The sequence below is a fragment of the Priapulus caudatus genome, unplaced genomic scaffold, assembly GCF_000485595.1.
Source record: "Priapulus caudatus unplaced genomic scaffold, Priapulus_caudatus-5.0.1 Scaffold704, whole genome shotgun sequence".
NCBI classification, from domain to species: Eukaryota; Metazoa; Priapulida; class Priapulimorpha; order Priapulimorphida; family Priapulidae; genus Priapulus; species Priapulus caudatus.
Window position 1 is genome coordinate 74,003 of NW_014577765.1, and position 17,703 is coordinate 91,705.

General features: G+C 41.6%; 2 protein-coding genes across 2 annotated transcripts in view; both read right to left on the reverse strand.

Annotated features, from left to right (window-relative positions):
• The window catches only part of LOC106812946 (persulfide dioxygenase ETHE1, mitochondrial-like), a 43,445-nt gene extending 42,318 nt beyond the window's left edge, over window positions 1-1,127 (reverse strand). Inside the window, exons 1-2 of the mRNA XM_014816958.1 lie at window positions 970-1,127; window positions 222-404 (exon numbers count right to left, since the gene is read on the reverse strand). Coding sequence (XP_014672444.1) covers window positions 222-293 — 72 coding nt within the window. The 5' untranslated portion in view covers window positions 294-404; window positions 970-1,127. The remainder of the gene's footprint in view (window positions 1-221; window positions 405-969) is intronic.
• A 1,772-nt stretch (window positions 1,128-2,899) lies between these two features.
• On the reverse strand, window positions 2,900-17,364 carry LOC106812944 (RNA exonuclease 1 homolog). Its single transcript, XM_014816955.1, has 16 exons — window positions 17,106-17,364; window positions 16,782-16,920; window positions 13,194-15,723; window positions 12,781-12,867; window positions 12,336-12,560; window positions 10,761-10,943; window positions 10,450-10,584; window positions 10,047-10,299; window positions 8,995-9,141; window positions 8,495-8,608; window positions 8,064-8,137; window positions 7,603-7,707; window positions 6,705-6,820; window positions 5,994-6,150; window positions 5,723-5,825; window positions 2,900-5,463 (listed from the first exon to the last, which is right to left on the reverse strand). The coding sequence occupies exons 1-16, from the start codon at window positions 17,236-17,238 to the stop codon at window positions 5,363-5,365; spliced, it is 4,602 nt and encodes a 1,533-aa protein (XP_014672441.1). The 5' UTR covers window positions 17,239-17,364; the 3' UTR covers window positions 2,900-5,362.
• Between the last annotated feature and the right edge of the window lie 339 nt (window positions 17,365-17,703).

The following is a 17,703-nucleotide window of genomic DNA, read 5'->3' on the forward strand; positions in this document are numbered from 1 at the left end:
TATATGTGGTAGTAAAACAACCAAATTTGGGCATGTGACATCAATTATTAGCGCTCCAAGCGGTGACGGAAATCGATAACCAAAATGCTTAGGGGCGTGTAGGTTGGTGACTACCGGGGTACGAGACGGCTCGAGGCATGTGGGAGGGGAGGTGCAGTTACGAAACCTGGCATAAAATGTTCTATCGCCCTGTTATCTACTTCTGATATTATGTATATTACCTGCCGAAACAATAACTGGCCACCCTTGACTACGGTGCTGGCAGCTTTTACTGGTACACTGCCACAAATCATTTTGAAGGTACTTGATTACAAATGGTACAACTACAAGTATCTCAGTTCTGCAATTTATTCATCACAGAACTACTGGTCACGGAACTTCAGCAGCCAATTCTAAAGTTGGACCTGCAACATAAAATCAGCAGTTATGATTGATATCCTATGATATATGTATATCAAGAGTCCATAATACTAATAGAACATTTCCATTATCTACTCCTGGTGTATATGTATATATTATACAGTATAATGTCTATATTACAGCAATATATACAACTTACAAGGTTATATGTACAGCAGTATATGTACCATTCTAGCATTTCTTCTAAACTGTAAGATTGTATTTCTTATCTCGTATCTGGGGACTCGCGTTCCCCACAATGTAACATGTATATAATGAAATAATACACTGTCACTGTTGTATGTTAGAACTCCGATACAATGTAATTTAGATACAATGCAACATCGTCACTAGCTCTAGTACTATATAGCCCGCGTTCATAAACTGCCGCAGGCCTGCATAAAGGCCTCATAAAGGCCTGCGGCAGTTTATGAACGCGGGCTATAGTACTAGAGCTATATCGACACAATATAAGGCTAAGAAGTAAGGGTATTTGAACATGCGCAAGCATGTCGAATATTATTACTAATACTAATAGACTAGTACTACTACTAGCATGATATAGCTCACCGTCTGTAAAGGATATACGTGACTGAACGTTGTCGATATGCTACCTGTTTCGTAACACACACACGGCACTACAGCTGAGTTCATGAACACACCGATAAATGTATACTGCCTGCAACTGGCCGTCATGGGAACGTACGCGCGCAACTTATGGACGAGCGCATGCGCAGTACATCGCTGTTAGCACGATAACCAGTCTATGAATAGGTCCAAGAGCAGCGTAGTTTTATCTAACCTGTATGAGCTACGGGGGGGGGGCACGTGCCCCTCAAAAATTTTCTGTGCCCCCCCAGTTGCCCCGCACTGAAAATTCATGTTTGATAAAAAAAATTTGAATTAAAAACAATGCCGTTAGAACAGAACAAAGAAACAAAGAACAAAGAACAAGAACAGTTACAAAGAAAGAGGGTTCGAACCACATCTCAGTAAAATTATATATTGTGCCCCCCCACGAAAATGTAGGGCCCCCAGTGCCCCCCCCCCCGCTGAAAAAATCCTAGCTACGCCACTGCTGTATGATACAGGCGGTATGTTCCGCTTCACTAACGAACCATTAGTGTAGTGAAGCGGAACCGGTATTGGTACCGTTTATTGGTACCTCGCACCGTTTCCGTGCATCTGCGCATGCTCAGTGCGAGCGGTCGGTCACGACCAACGACCACTGATCTCTATAATATAATAAAGATTATATACCTATTATAGCGATCAGTGATCACGACCAAGGCCAAGAAATATTTAGTAGGTCTCAAGGGAGAGATAAAAAATATAGAAATAAGTTGTGGATATAGAAATCAGTTAACCCTAACCCTAACCATAATCCTAATTCCCTATCCCTAATTCTAAAATAAAACAAAATTAGCCAAAAATAATAAAAAATATAATAAATAAGAGACAAAATTAGCCAATCAGAGCGTCCCCTAGCGGATCACTATCTCTCCCCTAAATTCTTGGATATTTGCAGGAGTGAATAATAATAGATTAAATCATGCGTGAATCGAGTCAATCGACACAGGACCATATAGATACTACTAGCTACCCCTTGGACTGAGCATTGGTTGTTTTATGCCAGGCGGTATGAATGTCACCTTGTGGGTACATTCGGTGTGGTTTGTAGAGGCCCCAGCATGGTTGTGTGTGTGCGTGTGTGTGTGTGGTGCGTGCGTCTGTGAGAGAGAGAGAATGTGTGCGCACGTGCATGTTTGCGCGTGTACGTCAAAGGGTTTGCGCGTGTACGTCAAAGGGTTTGCGACTTTTGAACATCGGACACGGCCCATTCATCTGTGAGTGTGAGTGTGAGCCTCTGACCAAAAATCGGTTGATAGTTTGCTGTTTGAAAATCCAGAGACATAACCTCAGTCATGCTGAGAGGTTCTATGTCCCCCGGGGTACTGCCGGAACGTACCCTGGGTACGGTCCGGTATACCGGAACGTACCCTGGTACTATCTAATGTGCCGGACCGTACCTCGCCTACTCCACTAACGAGTCTAGGGAGTCGCCTACGCCTGCTCCCTAACCCGAACCCTAACCCTAATCCTAACCCTAACCATATCAAATAGTGACCAGGGTACGTTCCGGCAGTACCCTGGGGGACATAGACCCTATGAGCCTCAGTCATAGTCATTACAAAATTGATTCACAATCAGAGCTGTCCCGAAAAAGAGCTCCCAAAATTGATGAAATTGACAGACTTACTCTGTGGATTGCAGTAGAAAAGGTTGATAATTTTAGAATATTAGATTCTCTTCTCTTTCGGGGTAGTCCCTTGGACTATTAATGATATATTGGTTATGAGAGAGATGCGGAAAATAGCATGAGAGTAGGCGTGTACATGTGGTATATCACGACTGTTCCATGTCCTGGTATATCCTACTATGAAGTCACAAGTATTACATATAACAGAGACAACACGATACTTACAATGGAAAACGCATATTCAGTTTGATAGTGAGATATTTTACTTTTGTGAAAAATTTACAGTCGATTTGAAGTGAAACTATAACCATCGAATGGCCTCCGCACCTATTGGAGATCAATGCAACTTGTTTTCAAGCAAGACATTGTGCTAAGCTGGCGACAGTGATAGACAGGGCCTCACATTTCGGCACAGTATTAATTATACAACTACCCAACTAGTAAACAGAATTATACCTGTGTAATCTGGAACTAGATTTAATAAGCTACATATGCACTCGTTGGTATATGTTGATTAAAGCATTAATTAACATTTTTATTTCTACCGACTATATCTTGAAAAGCATTTGTATGTATATAGATGTTGTCAACCTGATGTATACGCTCTTGATACATTGGTTAACAGCTAGGGTGCAGTTGGACTAATAAGTTGCTCTAGAATTTGTTATAACCTAAAAATCTCTATAGGGTACAATTTATTGGTCCAGGGCATAGCTAGGTTTGTTTATTCACACATCTTATAGCCTGAGATTGTATTTACATATATGCTATTTGCCAACCATCTACAAAACTGGCATACAAAAACTCAGTTATATAGGTATATATATATATATATATATTAGCAATAGCACATTAACATCAATTATGTTTATCCTATGTTTATGTGCTCCCGATATTACTACGAATATATGTATAGAATATATATTACTACTATATGCTACACATATACTGATGATATTACGTATAGGCAGTTGTGCAACGACAACAACACAAATAATTATAGAAAAATAAAGTGTCAGGGATAGCTCGTTTTTCTTTATATAAACAGAAAAAAATCCTCAATAGCATTTTTTTAAATTTTAGGCTTAAATACTTGAGGGAAAGACGATTTCCCAGAGATTTTATAACCCCTGAGGTAGGAAGGGATATTTATCACGAAAATATAAATACACACTGACACATATATACAATATGTATACGACATTGATAATAAACTGTCCAATACTATAATTAATAGTACAAAAGCACTGAGGTGCAGCAAACAAGAAATGCAATTTAGCTTACTCACTTCCTGATCAAATAAACCATTTAGCTTACTGACCGTGTAAAAAAATCTCTGCTGCAGTCACGTACTACATCTCAAGCGAATATTATCTGGCCATATTATGTGCTGCCGTGGAATAACAAATACTAATGTTTTTTTGCTCTACGTTTTCCGACGTTGACATCTAACACAAATCTTCCATAATGTACAGTAACAGTAATGTACTATCAGTATGATACAGTGAACCAGGAAACGCGGCACGTCTATCACACATCATGTCAACATCAAACACAGCAGACATCACGTCAACACTGCATACATACATACATACATATCTGCATATGTGTAATTTTAGTTTATGGCTTTAAATATCACAAGCACCAATTCGTTGCCGTTTCTAACAACGCATTTTCTCAAAATTAATAACAAAATTACAAAAATTACACACAAACATTTTGATGCCTAATTCACAGAGTATGATAACCAGGAAGAATATAATTATTGTCAGCCAGAGTACATGGGGTTACGACGTGAACATGAATAAATTATTTATTTAAAGGAGCGGTATTATTATTCAATGCGAGGAAAAGTAGGTTACAATAGCAGGAGTAGTAACGAAGAAAAAAACGAGAAGGGGGAGAAGGGAAGAGATCCATGGTTGCTTTTACATGCTTAATAGTTCTTGTAAAAGTATTGTTTTTTTATACAAAAAAGCTAGAACTCTTGCACATTTTGTTTATGCAGTATCATTAAGTACATCCATATATTAGATAGCAGTGGCATACTATACAGCATTGTTTTTCGAATACATCAACAGTGAGTGGTACAGTTCACAATTTCAACACGCCTAGCGAATGCAGTGCACTACAATGATTTCCATGTAGAAAAACCGAGTACAAACTCAAGTCTCACATGATTTTTAAATACTTAAAAATTATTCATAAATAACACATATATCGCTGTAATCACATCAGAAGGATGCAGCGATGTTATTGCTTACGATGTTAGACACACGCATGCACGCTTGCACACGTATACATGCACTATCAAGTAATCATGTCTTTGCTATATATCGCAATATCGGCATATGAATCAGATCAACTTATGTGTTGAGGATACTGTATTTGTGCTGCCACCTATCGGGAATGGAAGTGAGGAAACAGAGTTTCTTGGGCAGTAGGTTTCCATGTTGTACTATTTTTAACTTTGTTAAAATGACAATCCCCACAATTACCAAAAGATAAGAGAGAGCAAGAAAGGGAGGAGAGAGAGAGAAAGGGGAGAGAGGCAGAGAGAAGGGGGAGGGAACGAGCATGCAATGCATTCACACGCCATGTACGATCCCAATCCTCTAACACCATTATTCAAGCAACACTAGAGCTACCTTCTAGCTGCAGCGATGACAGGTGCATTTCTATTGTAGTATCCTCCTGGAGGTGTCACGAGGTGACGGGTATTCCTAGCTTAGCGTCCTCCTTAATCTTCCATATCATCAGCTCTAGGCAGGCAACAGCATCCTCCTGACTATCGTGACCATCAACTGAAACAAAGCAAAGCCCATCGAAACATCGCAGTGTGGCAAACCACTCACGGATGAAAGTTTAACAACATTACAGACTTTAAAGCTCATCGTAAAGCAAAATCATATCACCACACGAAGGAGAAATAGCCTCATGCCTATCCATAGTAAGATCACAACACTAATACTATAAACACAATCATGCACTATAGGCTGCTACTCACTATACATCTTAATGTACATACATGTCAGTCTTCGATGAATTATTAACTGCACATACCACTGTCCTGAATGATCTTCTTCAGATGCTCGGCCATTAGGTTCCGCAGCGCTCGCTTAAATGGCGGCCCGAGTCGGTGCGGAAACACAACGGACGTGTCAACCTACAATAGCAACAAATCTCTAGCTACCTCTCTTTCCCATACTGTGAGGTAACACACAGGATGTGTCAACTGACAATAAGCATAAATCTCAAGCAATCAACCCTCGCCAAACCCAAACTTGAAGCAAACATTCTAAACTTCAAATGAACTCGATAGAATGCCGATTACCACAGATTGATGTACAAGCTTCAAGGCCATCAGGTCGCTCTCGAGGCTGTGTCCCATCAGTATGGTCTGCGCGTTAAACCGACTGAGAAGCACTGCTTGGACGTCACGCAGTGTGGTCGTCACACCCAGCATGTCCTCCTCCTTGATGCCACTGAACCTGTAAGCGCATTCCCCAATACGTGACCACCACCACCCGTGACAACATGCAGCTGCTATATGCTAGCATAATACATAAACGATATATATATATATATGATAGATATAGGATACACAGTATATATCTGTATAATGTATATCTGTAACTTGTAACACTTGAGTTCGTAATTATGGAGTCCTTGCATAGATGTACAACAATTGTATAATATGTATATGAGATGCAAAAGTCTGTGAATGTAGCAGTAGTCAACACACACACACACACATCACATGTCTACAGCAAGCTCAATGTAATTACCTCCGCGCAACGGAGGTCATGCAATCGGTCTCGTGTGTGTGTTCGTGTGTGTGTGTAGCGTTGGCGCGATCGATTCAGCAGCAGCTTGCCTTAGGGCGTCCAGTCAGCAGCAGCTCACCTTAGGGCATCCATTCAGCAGCAGCCAGCAGCGAGCCAGCTGTTATACACATACATGTTACATGCTCGCGGAGGTATGCACTCTCCGTGAGTGCCCTCTGTCTAGTTGCTGTATTTTTGTGTAGGTAGTGTTTAAGTACCTTGTGTTGAAATCAATGACAGGATGATCAGGCTTCACTAATGTTTCGTACACGGGCTTGCAATCCGATTCCACCACCGTCACTCTAATCAACTCTATTCCCTCTGTTGTGTAGGCCTAGCACAAACAAAGAACAAACAACTCCTTATTACGTTTACCTAGGCAGTGCCACCGTAACTAGATGCACTTATGCACGTGTGCCACGTACTAGATAGAGGTGTAACGAATTAGGGTCACGATACGATACGTATCTCAATACGTAGGTCATGATACCACGGTTCTCCCCATGATGAAATTGAAACAGAAGGAGGGGAGAGGGAGGGGGGGAGGGAGGGAAAGAGATGCAGAGAGGAGCAACGTAAAGTATGACAGGGAGGGAGGGAAAACTAGGGGGGTCGGGGGCGTGTTTTTTTACCGTACCACTAATTAATGCGAAAAATTGCCACTACACCATAGACGGTATTTGGGGTTCTTATATATATAAGATAGCCGAGTCGGTGTACAGTTAGTGTTGGGTTTGGGACAGGTTGACTGTTTGTAGTTGTGTGTGGTCTGCAGTGCATGCGTGGTACGGGGGTCCTGGTCAAATGGTACTTCTTGACGATCGATTCCCGCGCTGTCAAACTTTTATTGTGGTGGAATTTAATTGGGGCGGAGGTAATTTAAACGGGGCGCAACGATTGAAAGAGGGGGGAGTTTTCCCAAATGGGGCGCGCGCGCCCGGTTTGCGCAACGTAGGGAGAACCCTAGATGCGATACGTATCGCAATACATAGACAGAAAAACAATATATAATCGTGTAAAGAATAGACTTCAAAGTCCAAGGGACTGTATCGAAGATACTACGTGAGATTATTATTATAAGATTACACGTAAATATGTAAGATTAATATAACATACCATTTCACAGTCTAGTGCATATACTCCGAAATTTCCATCCAGTGGTGGTGTCTTCGGCAATGTTTTGACAAATCCTGTCAAGCTCTTTACGTCAATCACGTGCAGCTGAAATTGTAGTCCAACATAACTGCATAACCAACAACATGGATAGACAGAAAACAGAGCACATCACTGTTAAGTAGGTGACAAAACAAAAACAAACAAAAACAACAATTGCATCACTAAATGCATATATTGAACTCGTTTGTTTGCATGTAGATAAAATGGAAATCCTCATAAATTTCCAAATATATGTCATATGAACTGACATATACAGAAATTTCCAAGGGTGTGTTGTCTGTGAAGGCAGGTATATCATAGTCACACTTGGAATAATATTTAACGACCATGAAAATATGTTATGCGTATACATAAATTGCGTGCGAAAATCAGTAGTAATATAATGATCTATAAGACCATACCTTATTAACTGAACAACCTTCCGAGTTGGAATCACCTGAACAGCAGGTATAGCTTGTGATCCATGCTCCAGCAACTGAAATTATACGGACATATAAGGCACGGGTGACATGAGCTGTCAAACATACCTTGAATTCGTTAAAGCCAAATCAACTTAATAAAATGAGATATATATAGATATATATATATAATTGTGTAGTACAGTTAGGAACACAGCTACATGCACTACAACGCTGTTATGCACGGCCCACTCATCCAACCCACTGAGAAAATGAAACAGTTATTAGATAATTAGAGGATAATAGGAATAATGAGAATTTTATCCACATTATTTTTGTAATTGCAACTATCACAATTTTGTATTCACACTCCAATGATTTCTCGCACGATGAATTATTAAGCGTTGAGGTCTTTTGCGATGTGAACAACATGCCTTTTTTCTTCCAGGGTCGACCCCAGTGGTAAACACACTCGTCTTTGGTGACGTATCGTCCCTTTGCATTGACTCTGAATCGATTTCCACATCTGCAACACAGCCTCTCCAGACCTGCCAAGATGCAGTAACAATATAACTGCTTCGTTGCCAAGACAATCACCCAAGTTGCCTGTGCCTTAAAATACAACATGGTACAATAATCTTTGACTATCTCAGTCATTCACACCTTCCAAACAGTTTATTTATCTGCCAGAGACATAAACATGTTGCTGAACTTATGAATGTGAATATTACTTATATTAGATATAACTCCAGTATATACCTGCTTTAAAAGAAAACAGCTTATAACTCCTGTATGGAAAACAGTTTATAAAGCATGTTGCCTTCTTCAAGTACAGGTCAAAAAACTTTTTGAGATTTAGGCAGTTTCACACACATGTGCGCACACATGAAAAGAAACGACGAAAGAAAGACAGGGAGTAGGAATGATGACTTACTGTTCGCGGAGCCAGCCGACTTAGCTTTGGTTGTCGTCACCAGCACAGCACAGCCAGGCTTGTCGGGCGACATGAACGGGAACCCATTATCTTCTAGTTGTTTCTCAGTCAGTAAGTATGGCTTCAGCTGCTTGTACAGCTCAGCCTCTGTGAAGAAATAAATCTCTATATATAATATTTGCAGAACGTAAAAATTCCATAGCCGCACGGCAAGCACAAGACTGCATTTGGTTCTCACCTCACAGCATTGGTTTAGAAATCGCATGATCAGTTATGCTGAATACCTGACTGTAGTGTTTAACCCTGAGGTCAACTGAAACGTAAACTAACCGGTCCATGAACATAAACAGAAAGTAGAACAGAAACGTATTGCGTATACACTGTGAGCAGATTGGCGGGAGCTTGTGAATAAAGCAGCATGGTGTTTGGAACCGATTTTATTGTCTGAGTAATGACCAGGACTGAAGCAGTTGTTCAAAAGTGGATAATTCAGTCATATTCACTGCTGATTCTGAGAGTAGACGAAATGGGAGGTAGGCACGGAGAGTGTCGTGTGCACCTGCGAAATTCCGTGACTTTGTGAAAATCTAGAGTCAGTATAGATTCACTATTATACATCAGTACTATGTTATAAGAGCTGAATAATTCCTTATAGTAACGATTAGAACTATTAGTCAGTCTACGGAAATGTTAAAGTTCATGTTTAAGTTGAACAGTTTGTGACTATCGCTACTACAAGTACAGAGGTTGTTAGTAGTTAGTACAAGTACAGTATAGAGTTATAAGTCGAGTTATCCTGTGTGTTAGTTTGAGATTTGTAGAGTTGTATTGCTTAGTTGACTGAATAGAAGCCACATAGAAGCGTGTTATACTAGTGTTAGGATGAACATCGTATTATAAAAGGCTTAGCATACCAGTTACAGGAATGTAGGTTTAAAGATATATATGCGGGTGGTTGGAACCGATTTTATTGTCCGAGTATTAAGGTGGTTTAATCCGGTAGTAAAGTCTACACTGACCATGATGCTAGTAATTCAAAATGGCATCCTTACCAGTAGATAAATCCAATTGTGCATGTTTTCCCGATCTGTTTAGTGTGTATGTGGTCTTCGTGGCTTGTCTCCCACCCAAGTTCTCTTCATGAGTTGGCTGCTTTGACACACATTTCGAGTTTTGTTTTTTAACATCAGATGGCAGCACCTGTCCGACTTGGTCTCTTAGACGCTTGAGTGCATGCACTGCGACATTGAGGTAGACACCTTTCGTAGAACTGCGATCGTAAACAATCTTCTCTTCATCCAATCCCTGGAAATAACAAAGATATACTTTGCTGTAGGATTAAAGCTATTATGTTGCGGTTTATTTGCTACGAGGAAATGTTTCAAGATAGATTCTCTTTGATATCACCGCTTGATACTTATATGCCACCTGAGAAACACTTTGTCTATACATCACCTTCTTATGAGACTCCGCCTCATTGCTACAGATACGAATGTACTCATCAATGAATAGGTTTAGGTATCTCTGTCTGATGTTGGTCGCTACTTTACTTCCATAGTCCGATGGGATCGTCGGTCGTGCTAAAACAGCCTGCAAGAATTCACGTTCAGAAATAAAATACCGCTAATAAATCCGTTTAGCGCAGAACGAGTCGTTTCAATGTAAATTACCATACGGTTTAATAACAACTCATTGAGGCCTCTCGACGATGCACTCAAGACATTTTAGTATTGAAATACAGTTTCCTTACAAATCTATTTACATACCGGCAGTGGAGTGTGCGCCATTCGCTGAGAACCCTTGGCTATAGTACGGCCTGCAGTCCTATCTTCCGGACGTATAAGCTGCGATCGCTTTTTCAGTGCAGTGATGCCACGAGCAGACGCTGTTTGCATAGGAGTGTGCTGTAATCGTTTCTTTCCCGAATTCGTACCGACACCGCTTGCAATCTACAATGCAAAGATTATTCGAACTAAAAATAACTGTTGTATATATATACATACACGCTATATCGAAGCAGAGAAAAAACATTATTAAAGTAACTCGCCTTCCTGACCCTTAACAAGTGCCGCAGAGCGACAGCGCTCAACTGACGTGTACTGTAGCCGGGTACACTTCTGATAAAATCACTGGCAACCGAATCAAGTGCGCCCTCCCGCCACCGCGTTCGCGCTCAGAGCATATATCTAGGATACTACTAATACAGATCTAAAATCTATGATAGGCTTTGCTATACCGGTAGTACAGTAATAAAGATAGAGCTGTGTAACATTAATGACTTCGCTATATTAACATGTTATCAAGGATTATGCATCGAGCGTGAGCGTAGTGGTGGTGGTGGGGGATGGTGGGGGTGGGGCGGGGGGGGGGGGGGCTCTAATAGCAAAAGCAGTTTAGTTCTTTGTTGACAGTCAACAAATCCATGTTTAACCCTCCTCTTGAGGGTCAAAAGGTTATCAGACACTTACTCTTCGCACTTCCAGCGGAAAGTACATTTCATGGTCCTTTCAATAAACTGATAAAAATGGTAGTTCAGCGCTGAAACAAAAAAGTTTTTCATTCGGTCCGTGTCCTCAGAAAATGTCTGATATCTGACCTTTCCCCCACTGCCCTTTGACATGTGACCTTCAATTTCACGCTGGTGATGGGTTTCCTCCCCATCACACTATACATCGAATATTAAGAGCGTAGGTCGAGCTGTTGAGATTTGTGCCGCAATTCCGTATTTCCTCCTATATACCTTAAGTTAAGGGGGAAATATTCCCCCTCCATTGACACATCTTGACCTTTGACCCTTAACCCCCAAATTCGCCATGCTGAGTCCTTTTCGCGATCCCCCCCGATGTCCCGAATATCAAGACCGTACGTCAAGCGGTAAAGATTTGTGCCCAAACTGTTGACACACGGACGGCCGGACGGCTGGACGCACGGACGGACATTCATGCAATTCTACAAGCTGCATCTGACTTCGTCAGCTGAGGTAAAAATTACACTACCTACATATTCTAGGATAGTGAACACTGTATCTAATTCATTTTATTCCTTATAAGTGTGCACATACATGTGCTTATCCACATACACATATCTTTGGATATATCATGCTTAAACGCAAACACTACGTTTTTTGCCTGTGTGGCTCCAATTATCATTAAACAGAACATATTTCAATGCACTATACCCGTGGTTCTTAACAATTTTTTAGTCATGAACCCCTTTGAGAATCTGGTGAATGCTACAGACCCCTCCCTAGAAAAATGCACATAAACACAAAATTTTACATGCGCCTGGTTCACGGACCCCCTGCAGCTCCATCCACGAGGTTAAGAACCCCTGCACTATACCATAGGTCTTGCTGTTGTAGTAGTGGGAGCATGGAGTGAACCTATAGACCCGCTAGCTGATGATGACGATGGCAGCACGCTGGACGACTGCTTGCGAGGGACAGTCTCCGCGTGACTGCGCTTGGCCTCGTTGGCAGCTTTCTGCAACTGCAGGAATCGGTTGTGCATGACCTGCGCAGGAGACAGCCTGCAGTGCGGCCGCTGCTTGATCAACTTGGATCGTGCCTGGTAACAGAAAAACAGTTCTCAGTTCTCACCAGAACTCCTAATAACCAAGCCACCAATGAACAGGAGTTTCCAATACCAGCCATTTTCCATTGTGAAAGTGGGCTTACTTGGGATTCCCCTATGAATGGGTGGAAGGACAAATTGTTTACAAAGTGATCGGCTATATGAAGATGCAGCTGGTATACACGTGTACTCATTATGTACATGTGGTACTCACACCACCATCTGTGCTCGGGTGTGCGTGCCTTTGCCTCCCCGACACGCTGCTGGATGCTTCAGTCTCTTGCTTTTTAAATTTATTAACCTGAAAATTCGTGACAGAACAACTGCATTTATATACATTACATATATACATTATAACATTTATTCCATACATTAAGTATTAAATACTCAGTAAAAAATAAGGCTCTCACTGCACACTTAACTACAATCCTGTGAAGTAATATAAGCAAGATGATAAATATATATCATGTGCACTTTATTAATGAGATTATCTGAATGAAGGCTGACACTTCTTTCTTAACCTATCTTAACATTTATAGTTAAACAGGTTAATTTTTGTACCTGTCTTACACGGCACATACAAGTTACAACCCTTACCACATTTGAATAAGCAGAGCATATTCTTACCACACTTGGTGTTGACTGGCTACTCTTTGGCTTAACCGGCTCCTTGAAAATTTTCAAGCATTCCTCGTAAGTATCATGACTGTCGAGATCAACATCTAGCATGTTGGCAGCATCGTCGCCTCCACTCTCACCATCACTGATCACCCAGACGTCGTCCTCAGTGTCTGAAGAAATCTCGTATATGTCGCCCTTGCTGTAGGTCTGCATCACTTGCTCACAGCCCTTCTCATCGTTGGGTTCGGCCGACGCGTCTGTCATGAACGAGTCGAATATATTTGCCGTGTTGCTGTAGACAGGGGTGTGCGCGGCCTTGTGCTTCTTTGAGCTCGGCATAGAAGCAACCTCATGTGCGTCGCTCAAGAGATCGGCGGACGATCGCTTGCGAGTCTCGATCGCCGGCTTGTCCCGTCTCTGGTGAGAACGCGAGGCTTCACCGGTCTTCAACGGCTTCTCCTTCCCGCCAGAAGAGCTAGTCTTTCTGTCCGACTCCGAGACAGATGTACCGCGATGTCTGTCGCTCGATTTCACATGCTTGTGCTCGTCACCTTTGGATTTCTCGCTCGCACTACCGGCGTCTTTTTTCGTCGCGCTTTTCGGCTTGTCGTGACTTTTTAATTTGTCACTTTTGTGATGGCTGGTGCTGCTTTTGTTCACATCACTTGGCACATGGACTTTAGCGCTACTCTTGTGTGATGAAGAGGAAGAACTTCTGTGATGAGAATGTCTGTGCTTTGATTGAACTTTATCGGTCGAGCTATGCATTTTTTCATCATTTGTGTCGTTTGTGTCGCTCTTAATACGGTTTCGCGTTTCCTTGATTAACTTTTCACCATCTTTTTCATCACGTTGATCTTTGGAAGAGTGTTGCTTCTTTTGCTTGTGGCCAGGCTGGGATACTTTATGGTCATTTGATTTTTTATTACGAGGTTTGACACTTAACGACTTAGATTTTCCATCCTCATTCATCACATCAATATTGAGAGAGACATGCATCTCGTCATTAACTGTAGCAGACTCTTCTTGAGACCGATGCTTTTTATCACACGTGACCTTGCACTCAGCATCAGCAACCTCGTCAGCACTGAACGTGGCTTCATCAGATACTAACCCTAGGGAATTGTGCTCGACACTCTGCTCGACTGCAGGTATAGTTGATACTGCATTGCTTCGGTAATTCACCAAGGGATCGTACATATTTGGTGCACATGGCCTAACTACATCTATTGAGTATTTACTGGATGACTTACAAGAAGGGATATACTCTATGTCACTGTCTTTCTTGCGGGGCGATTCCCCCGTACAGCCTTCGCTCATGGGATCATACTCTTGTTCACACTTAATCTGCCCTTCAGCCGTAGACGTGGCATCCATATTGCATTTATTAGTGGAGTATGCATCATTAACGCTGTACTTGTTTGTGCTCACAAACTCTGGACTATATTCATCCTCAGCTGCAGGCTTGCTATAGAGCGAAGTGTATTTCTTAGATGTAGGAACGTACTCCTGATATTTACTATCGGAATTCACACTGCTTTTAACAGTATCCACATCCCTAGCATCCTTCAGAGATTTGCTGATCAATGTAGGATCATATTCCGAATCAGACTGACTCTCCGGGGCAACGCTCGCTGAAGTGGTGGGAACGTATTCCTGTGGTGTGCTTGCTACGGGATCGTACGGCATGTCAGAATCACTTGCTGATGTAACAGTGGGTACATATGTGACCACGTCGCTCGATTCTCTGTCTCCTCCTGCAGGGATATAAGCTTCATGCTTATGAACATCACTGCCCACACTCTTACATTCTTTTGGATCATAGGCATCGTGTTTTTTGGTGCCAGAGATTCGGACACTACCGGCTGACTCCGGATCATAAGGTTCGTGCTTACTACTGCTGGAACTTCGTGCATTGTTGGTAGCAGTTGGGTTATAAGCCTCATGTTTGCTGCTATCATTCTTGGAGTTTTTCCTACTTTCGATTACGTTGATAGCAGTTGGACTGTAGGGTTCATGCTTGCCCTCTCCATTCTCTGAACCTTTTCTAGTTCTGTTACTTTTGATTGTAGTTGGATCATATTGTTCATGCTTGCCTTCATCATTTTCTGAATTGTTTCTGCTTCTGACACTCTTGACTGCTGTTGGGTCATAGGCTTCATGTTTCTCTCTAATTGAGCTTTTGCCGCTCCTGTGCGATTCCGAAGATGTGCGCGTCGGCTTATACAGTGGCCCCTTGGGTGGCGAGCTATACGGTGGGATATACTTTTCTGTATTTCCATCAGGATTATATTCAATACGTGAGGACTTTCCCACATCCCTCCCAACCTTCTGCCTGAGTTTATTTAAAGGGGTTGGCCTGTACTCAGGAACGGACGATTTGCTCCTCGTCTTTGCAACTGTTGGTCTTCTGTTGCGTTCGTGCAGTGTACTATCATCCGTACCTTGCTTACATTTTTGTAGCTTAGCTAGTGGAGTTGGCTGATAGGTTGTGTTGAGTGCCTTTTTGGACTGTTTTAAACCATCAGGGGTTTTACTGTAACAAAAAAACAATGTAATTAATACTCATATCTTTATACTAATACTTACACGTCCACTGACAGGATAGGTATAGCCTTACATGTTATTCGCTACGTAATGTCGGGTCGCATGTAAGTTCTACTACTTGTGCCACCTCCATTAAGTTTTTATCTATTTCTAATACAGGAGCTCCCCTACTTACAAACAGGATAGGTTCCTGGGGTTTGTTTGTAAGTCCAACATTACTCTTATAAATACTGAATACTGTATACAGCATTGTAAAAAAACGGTTTGTACAGTACAGCTATACCCCAATAATACTCGCGGTATATTTTACCAGCCTTAAACAGTATTACTTAAAGTCTGAGGAACAGGGACTGGGAATGACCTTAAAGCTGTACTATGCGCATCCAAACGCTAATTTCTCCAGTACTAGACTAGCAAATACTTCGTGTCATGCATAATCACACTACCTTATGACAAAATAAACTCTAGTTCCTCCCATTTCACTGCGTGTTGTCTTATAAAAGGCATTTGAAAATACCTCCAATGTTGTTCAAATTCTCCGATGTTGTTGACACTTTCGCGTTGCTCTGCCAAACAACCGTGGAGCAGTGCTGCAGTACGGGTGTAGCAAAGATAAAAACATGTGACGTCACCTAACCGATTCTTGGCCAAATTGTTTGGCAAACAATTTAGCGTTGGCACCAGATTACCAGATTTCGCACCTCTTTCTTGTGGGTTTTAAGCAAACGCACACTGAAATGGGAGGAACTAGTTTATTTTACCATAAGGTAGTGTGATTACGCATGACACAAAGTATTGGCTAGTCTAGTACTGGAGAAATTAGTGTTTGGATGCACATAGTGCGGCTTTAAAGGTTGTATAACCTCCTGTAGATGTAGATGGCTTTTGTTTGTGTTGGTCTCGTCTCTTGGTATTGCGCGGCGGTTGAACTTCCGAACCAGCGTAGTGTTTAAAAATTGAATTTACAGACACGTTTATTCGTATCTCTGAATGTTCGTAACTTGAACGTTTGTAAGTAGGGGAGCTCCTGTATATAAACTTTCTCACCTGTTTGAGTTGACCTGCTCCACAACACGCTGCATCTGTCGAATAGCACTGCTGACCATGTGCACCAGGTCCTCCGATCCGGGTTCTCCCACAGCACGCCCATCCTTCTTTGCTGCACCAACAACCAAGGATGCGGCTTCTGCAAAGACACGATTTCATCGAACCTCAACGTCAGAGTTTCCAGACTATGGCTAAGGTCTAGGCTTATTTAGTATGGTAGTGGCAGTAAGACTAGGTGTTTACTGCTACATGCAGAAATGGAAAATGGTAGTAATAACAATTCACTTTTTTTATTAAATTCGTTGTACAACAAATAATTCACACCAGATTGTCTATCGGGGAGACTATGGTCTGGCTTGTTAACTGTATGCCTGTAATGGCAGTAGGGTCGCTCGCAAAGTCCACTTTTGAAGTACGGACAGGTCACACTTCTAAAATACCCAGAAGATGGAAGCATGATCAGGAAGCTAAGGTTTGCGAAATATACTGGAAAACTTCAACAGCACATAAATCTGCATAAGTGCAATTATTTCATTTTGAATGCAACTCTTTGAGAATTGCTACTTCTTCTCGGCCATATTTGCCTATCGTTTGCCTCTCTTTCATGTGCGTTCTAGAAATAAACAAAAGTTTATTTTTATATAATTAAAAGGTGTATTCCATAAATTTCAGTGTGTATGTATGTGTGGCCCCTAGCTACTAGAGGTAGTTAAAAATTTACGCATCCTGAGACGAGCTCATATAAAATAAATTGAGCTGGTAAACTATTTTATTTTATGCGGTGACGTCACTAGGCCTATAACCCACTGCCCAGTTGAAAAGTTAGACGGTTAGTTACCGGAAAGAATCAAAATTGTGTGTTTTGACGTTATTTACAATATAATCCGAAGCCGCACACGGTAAGAGCCAACGTAATAGAGTA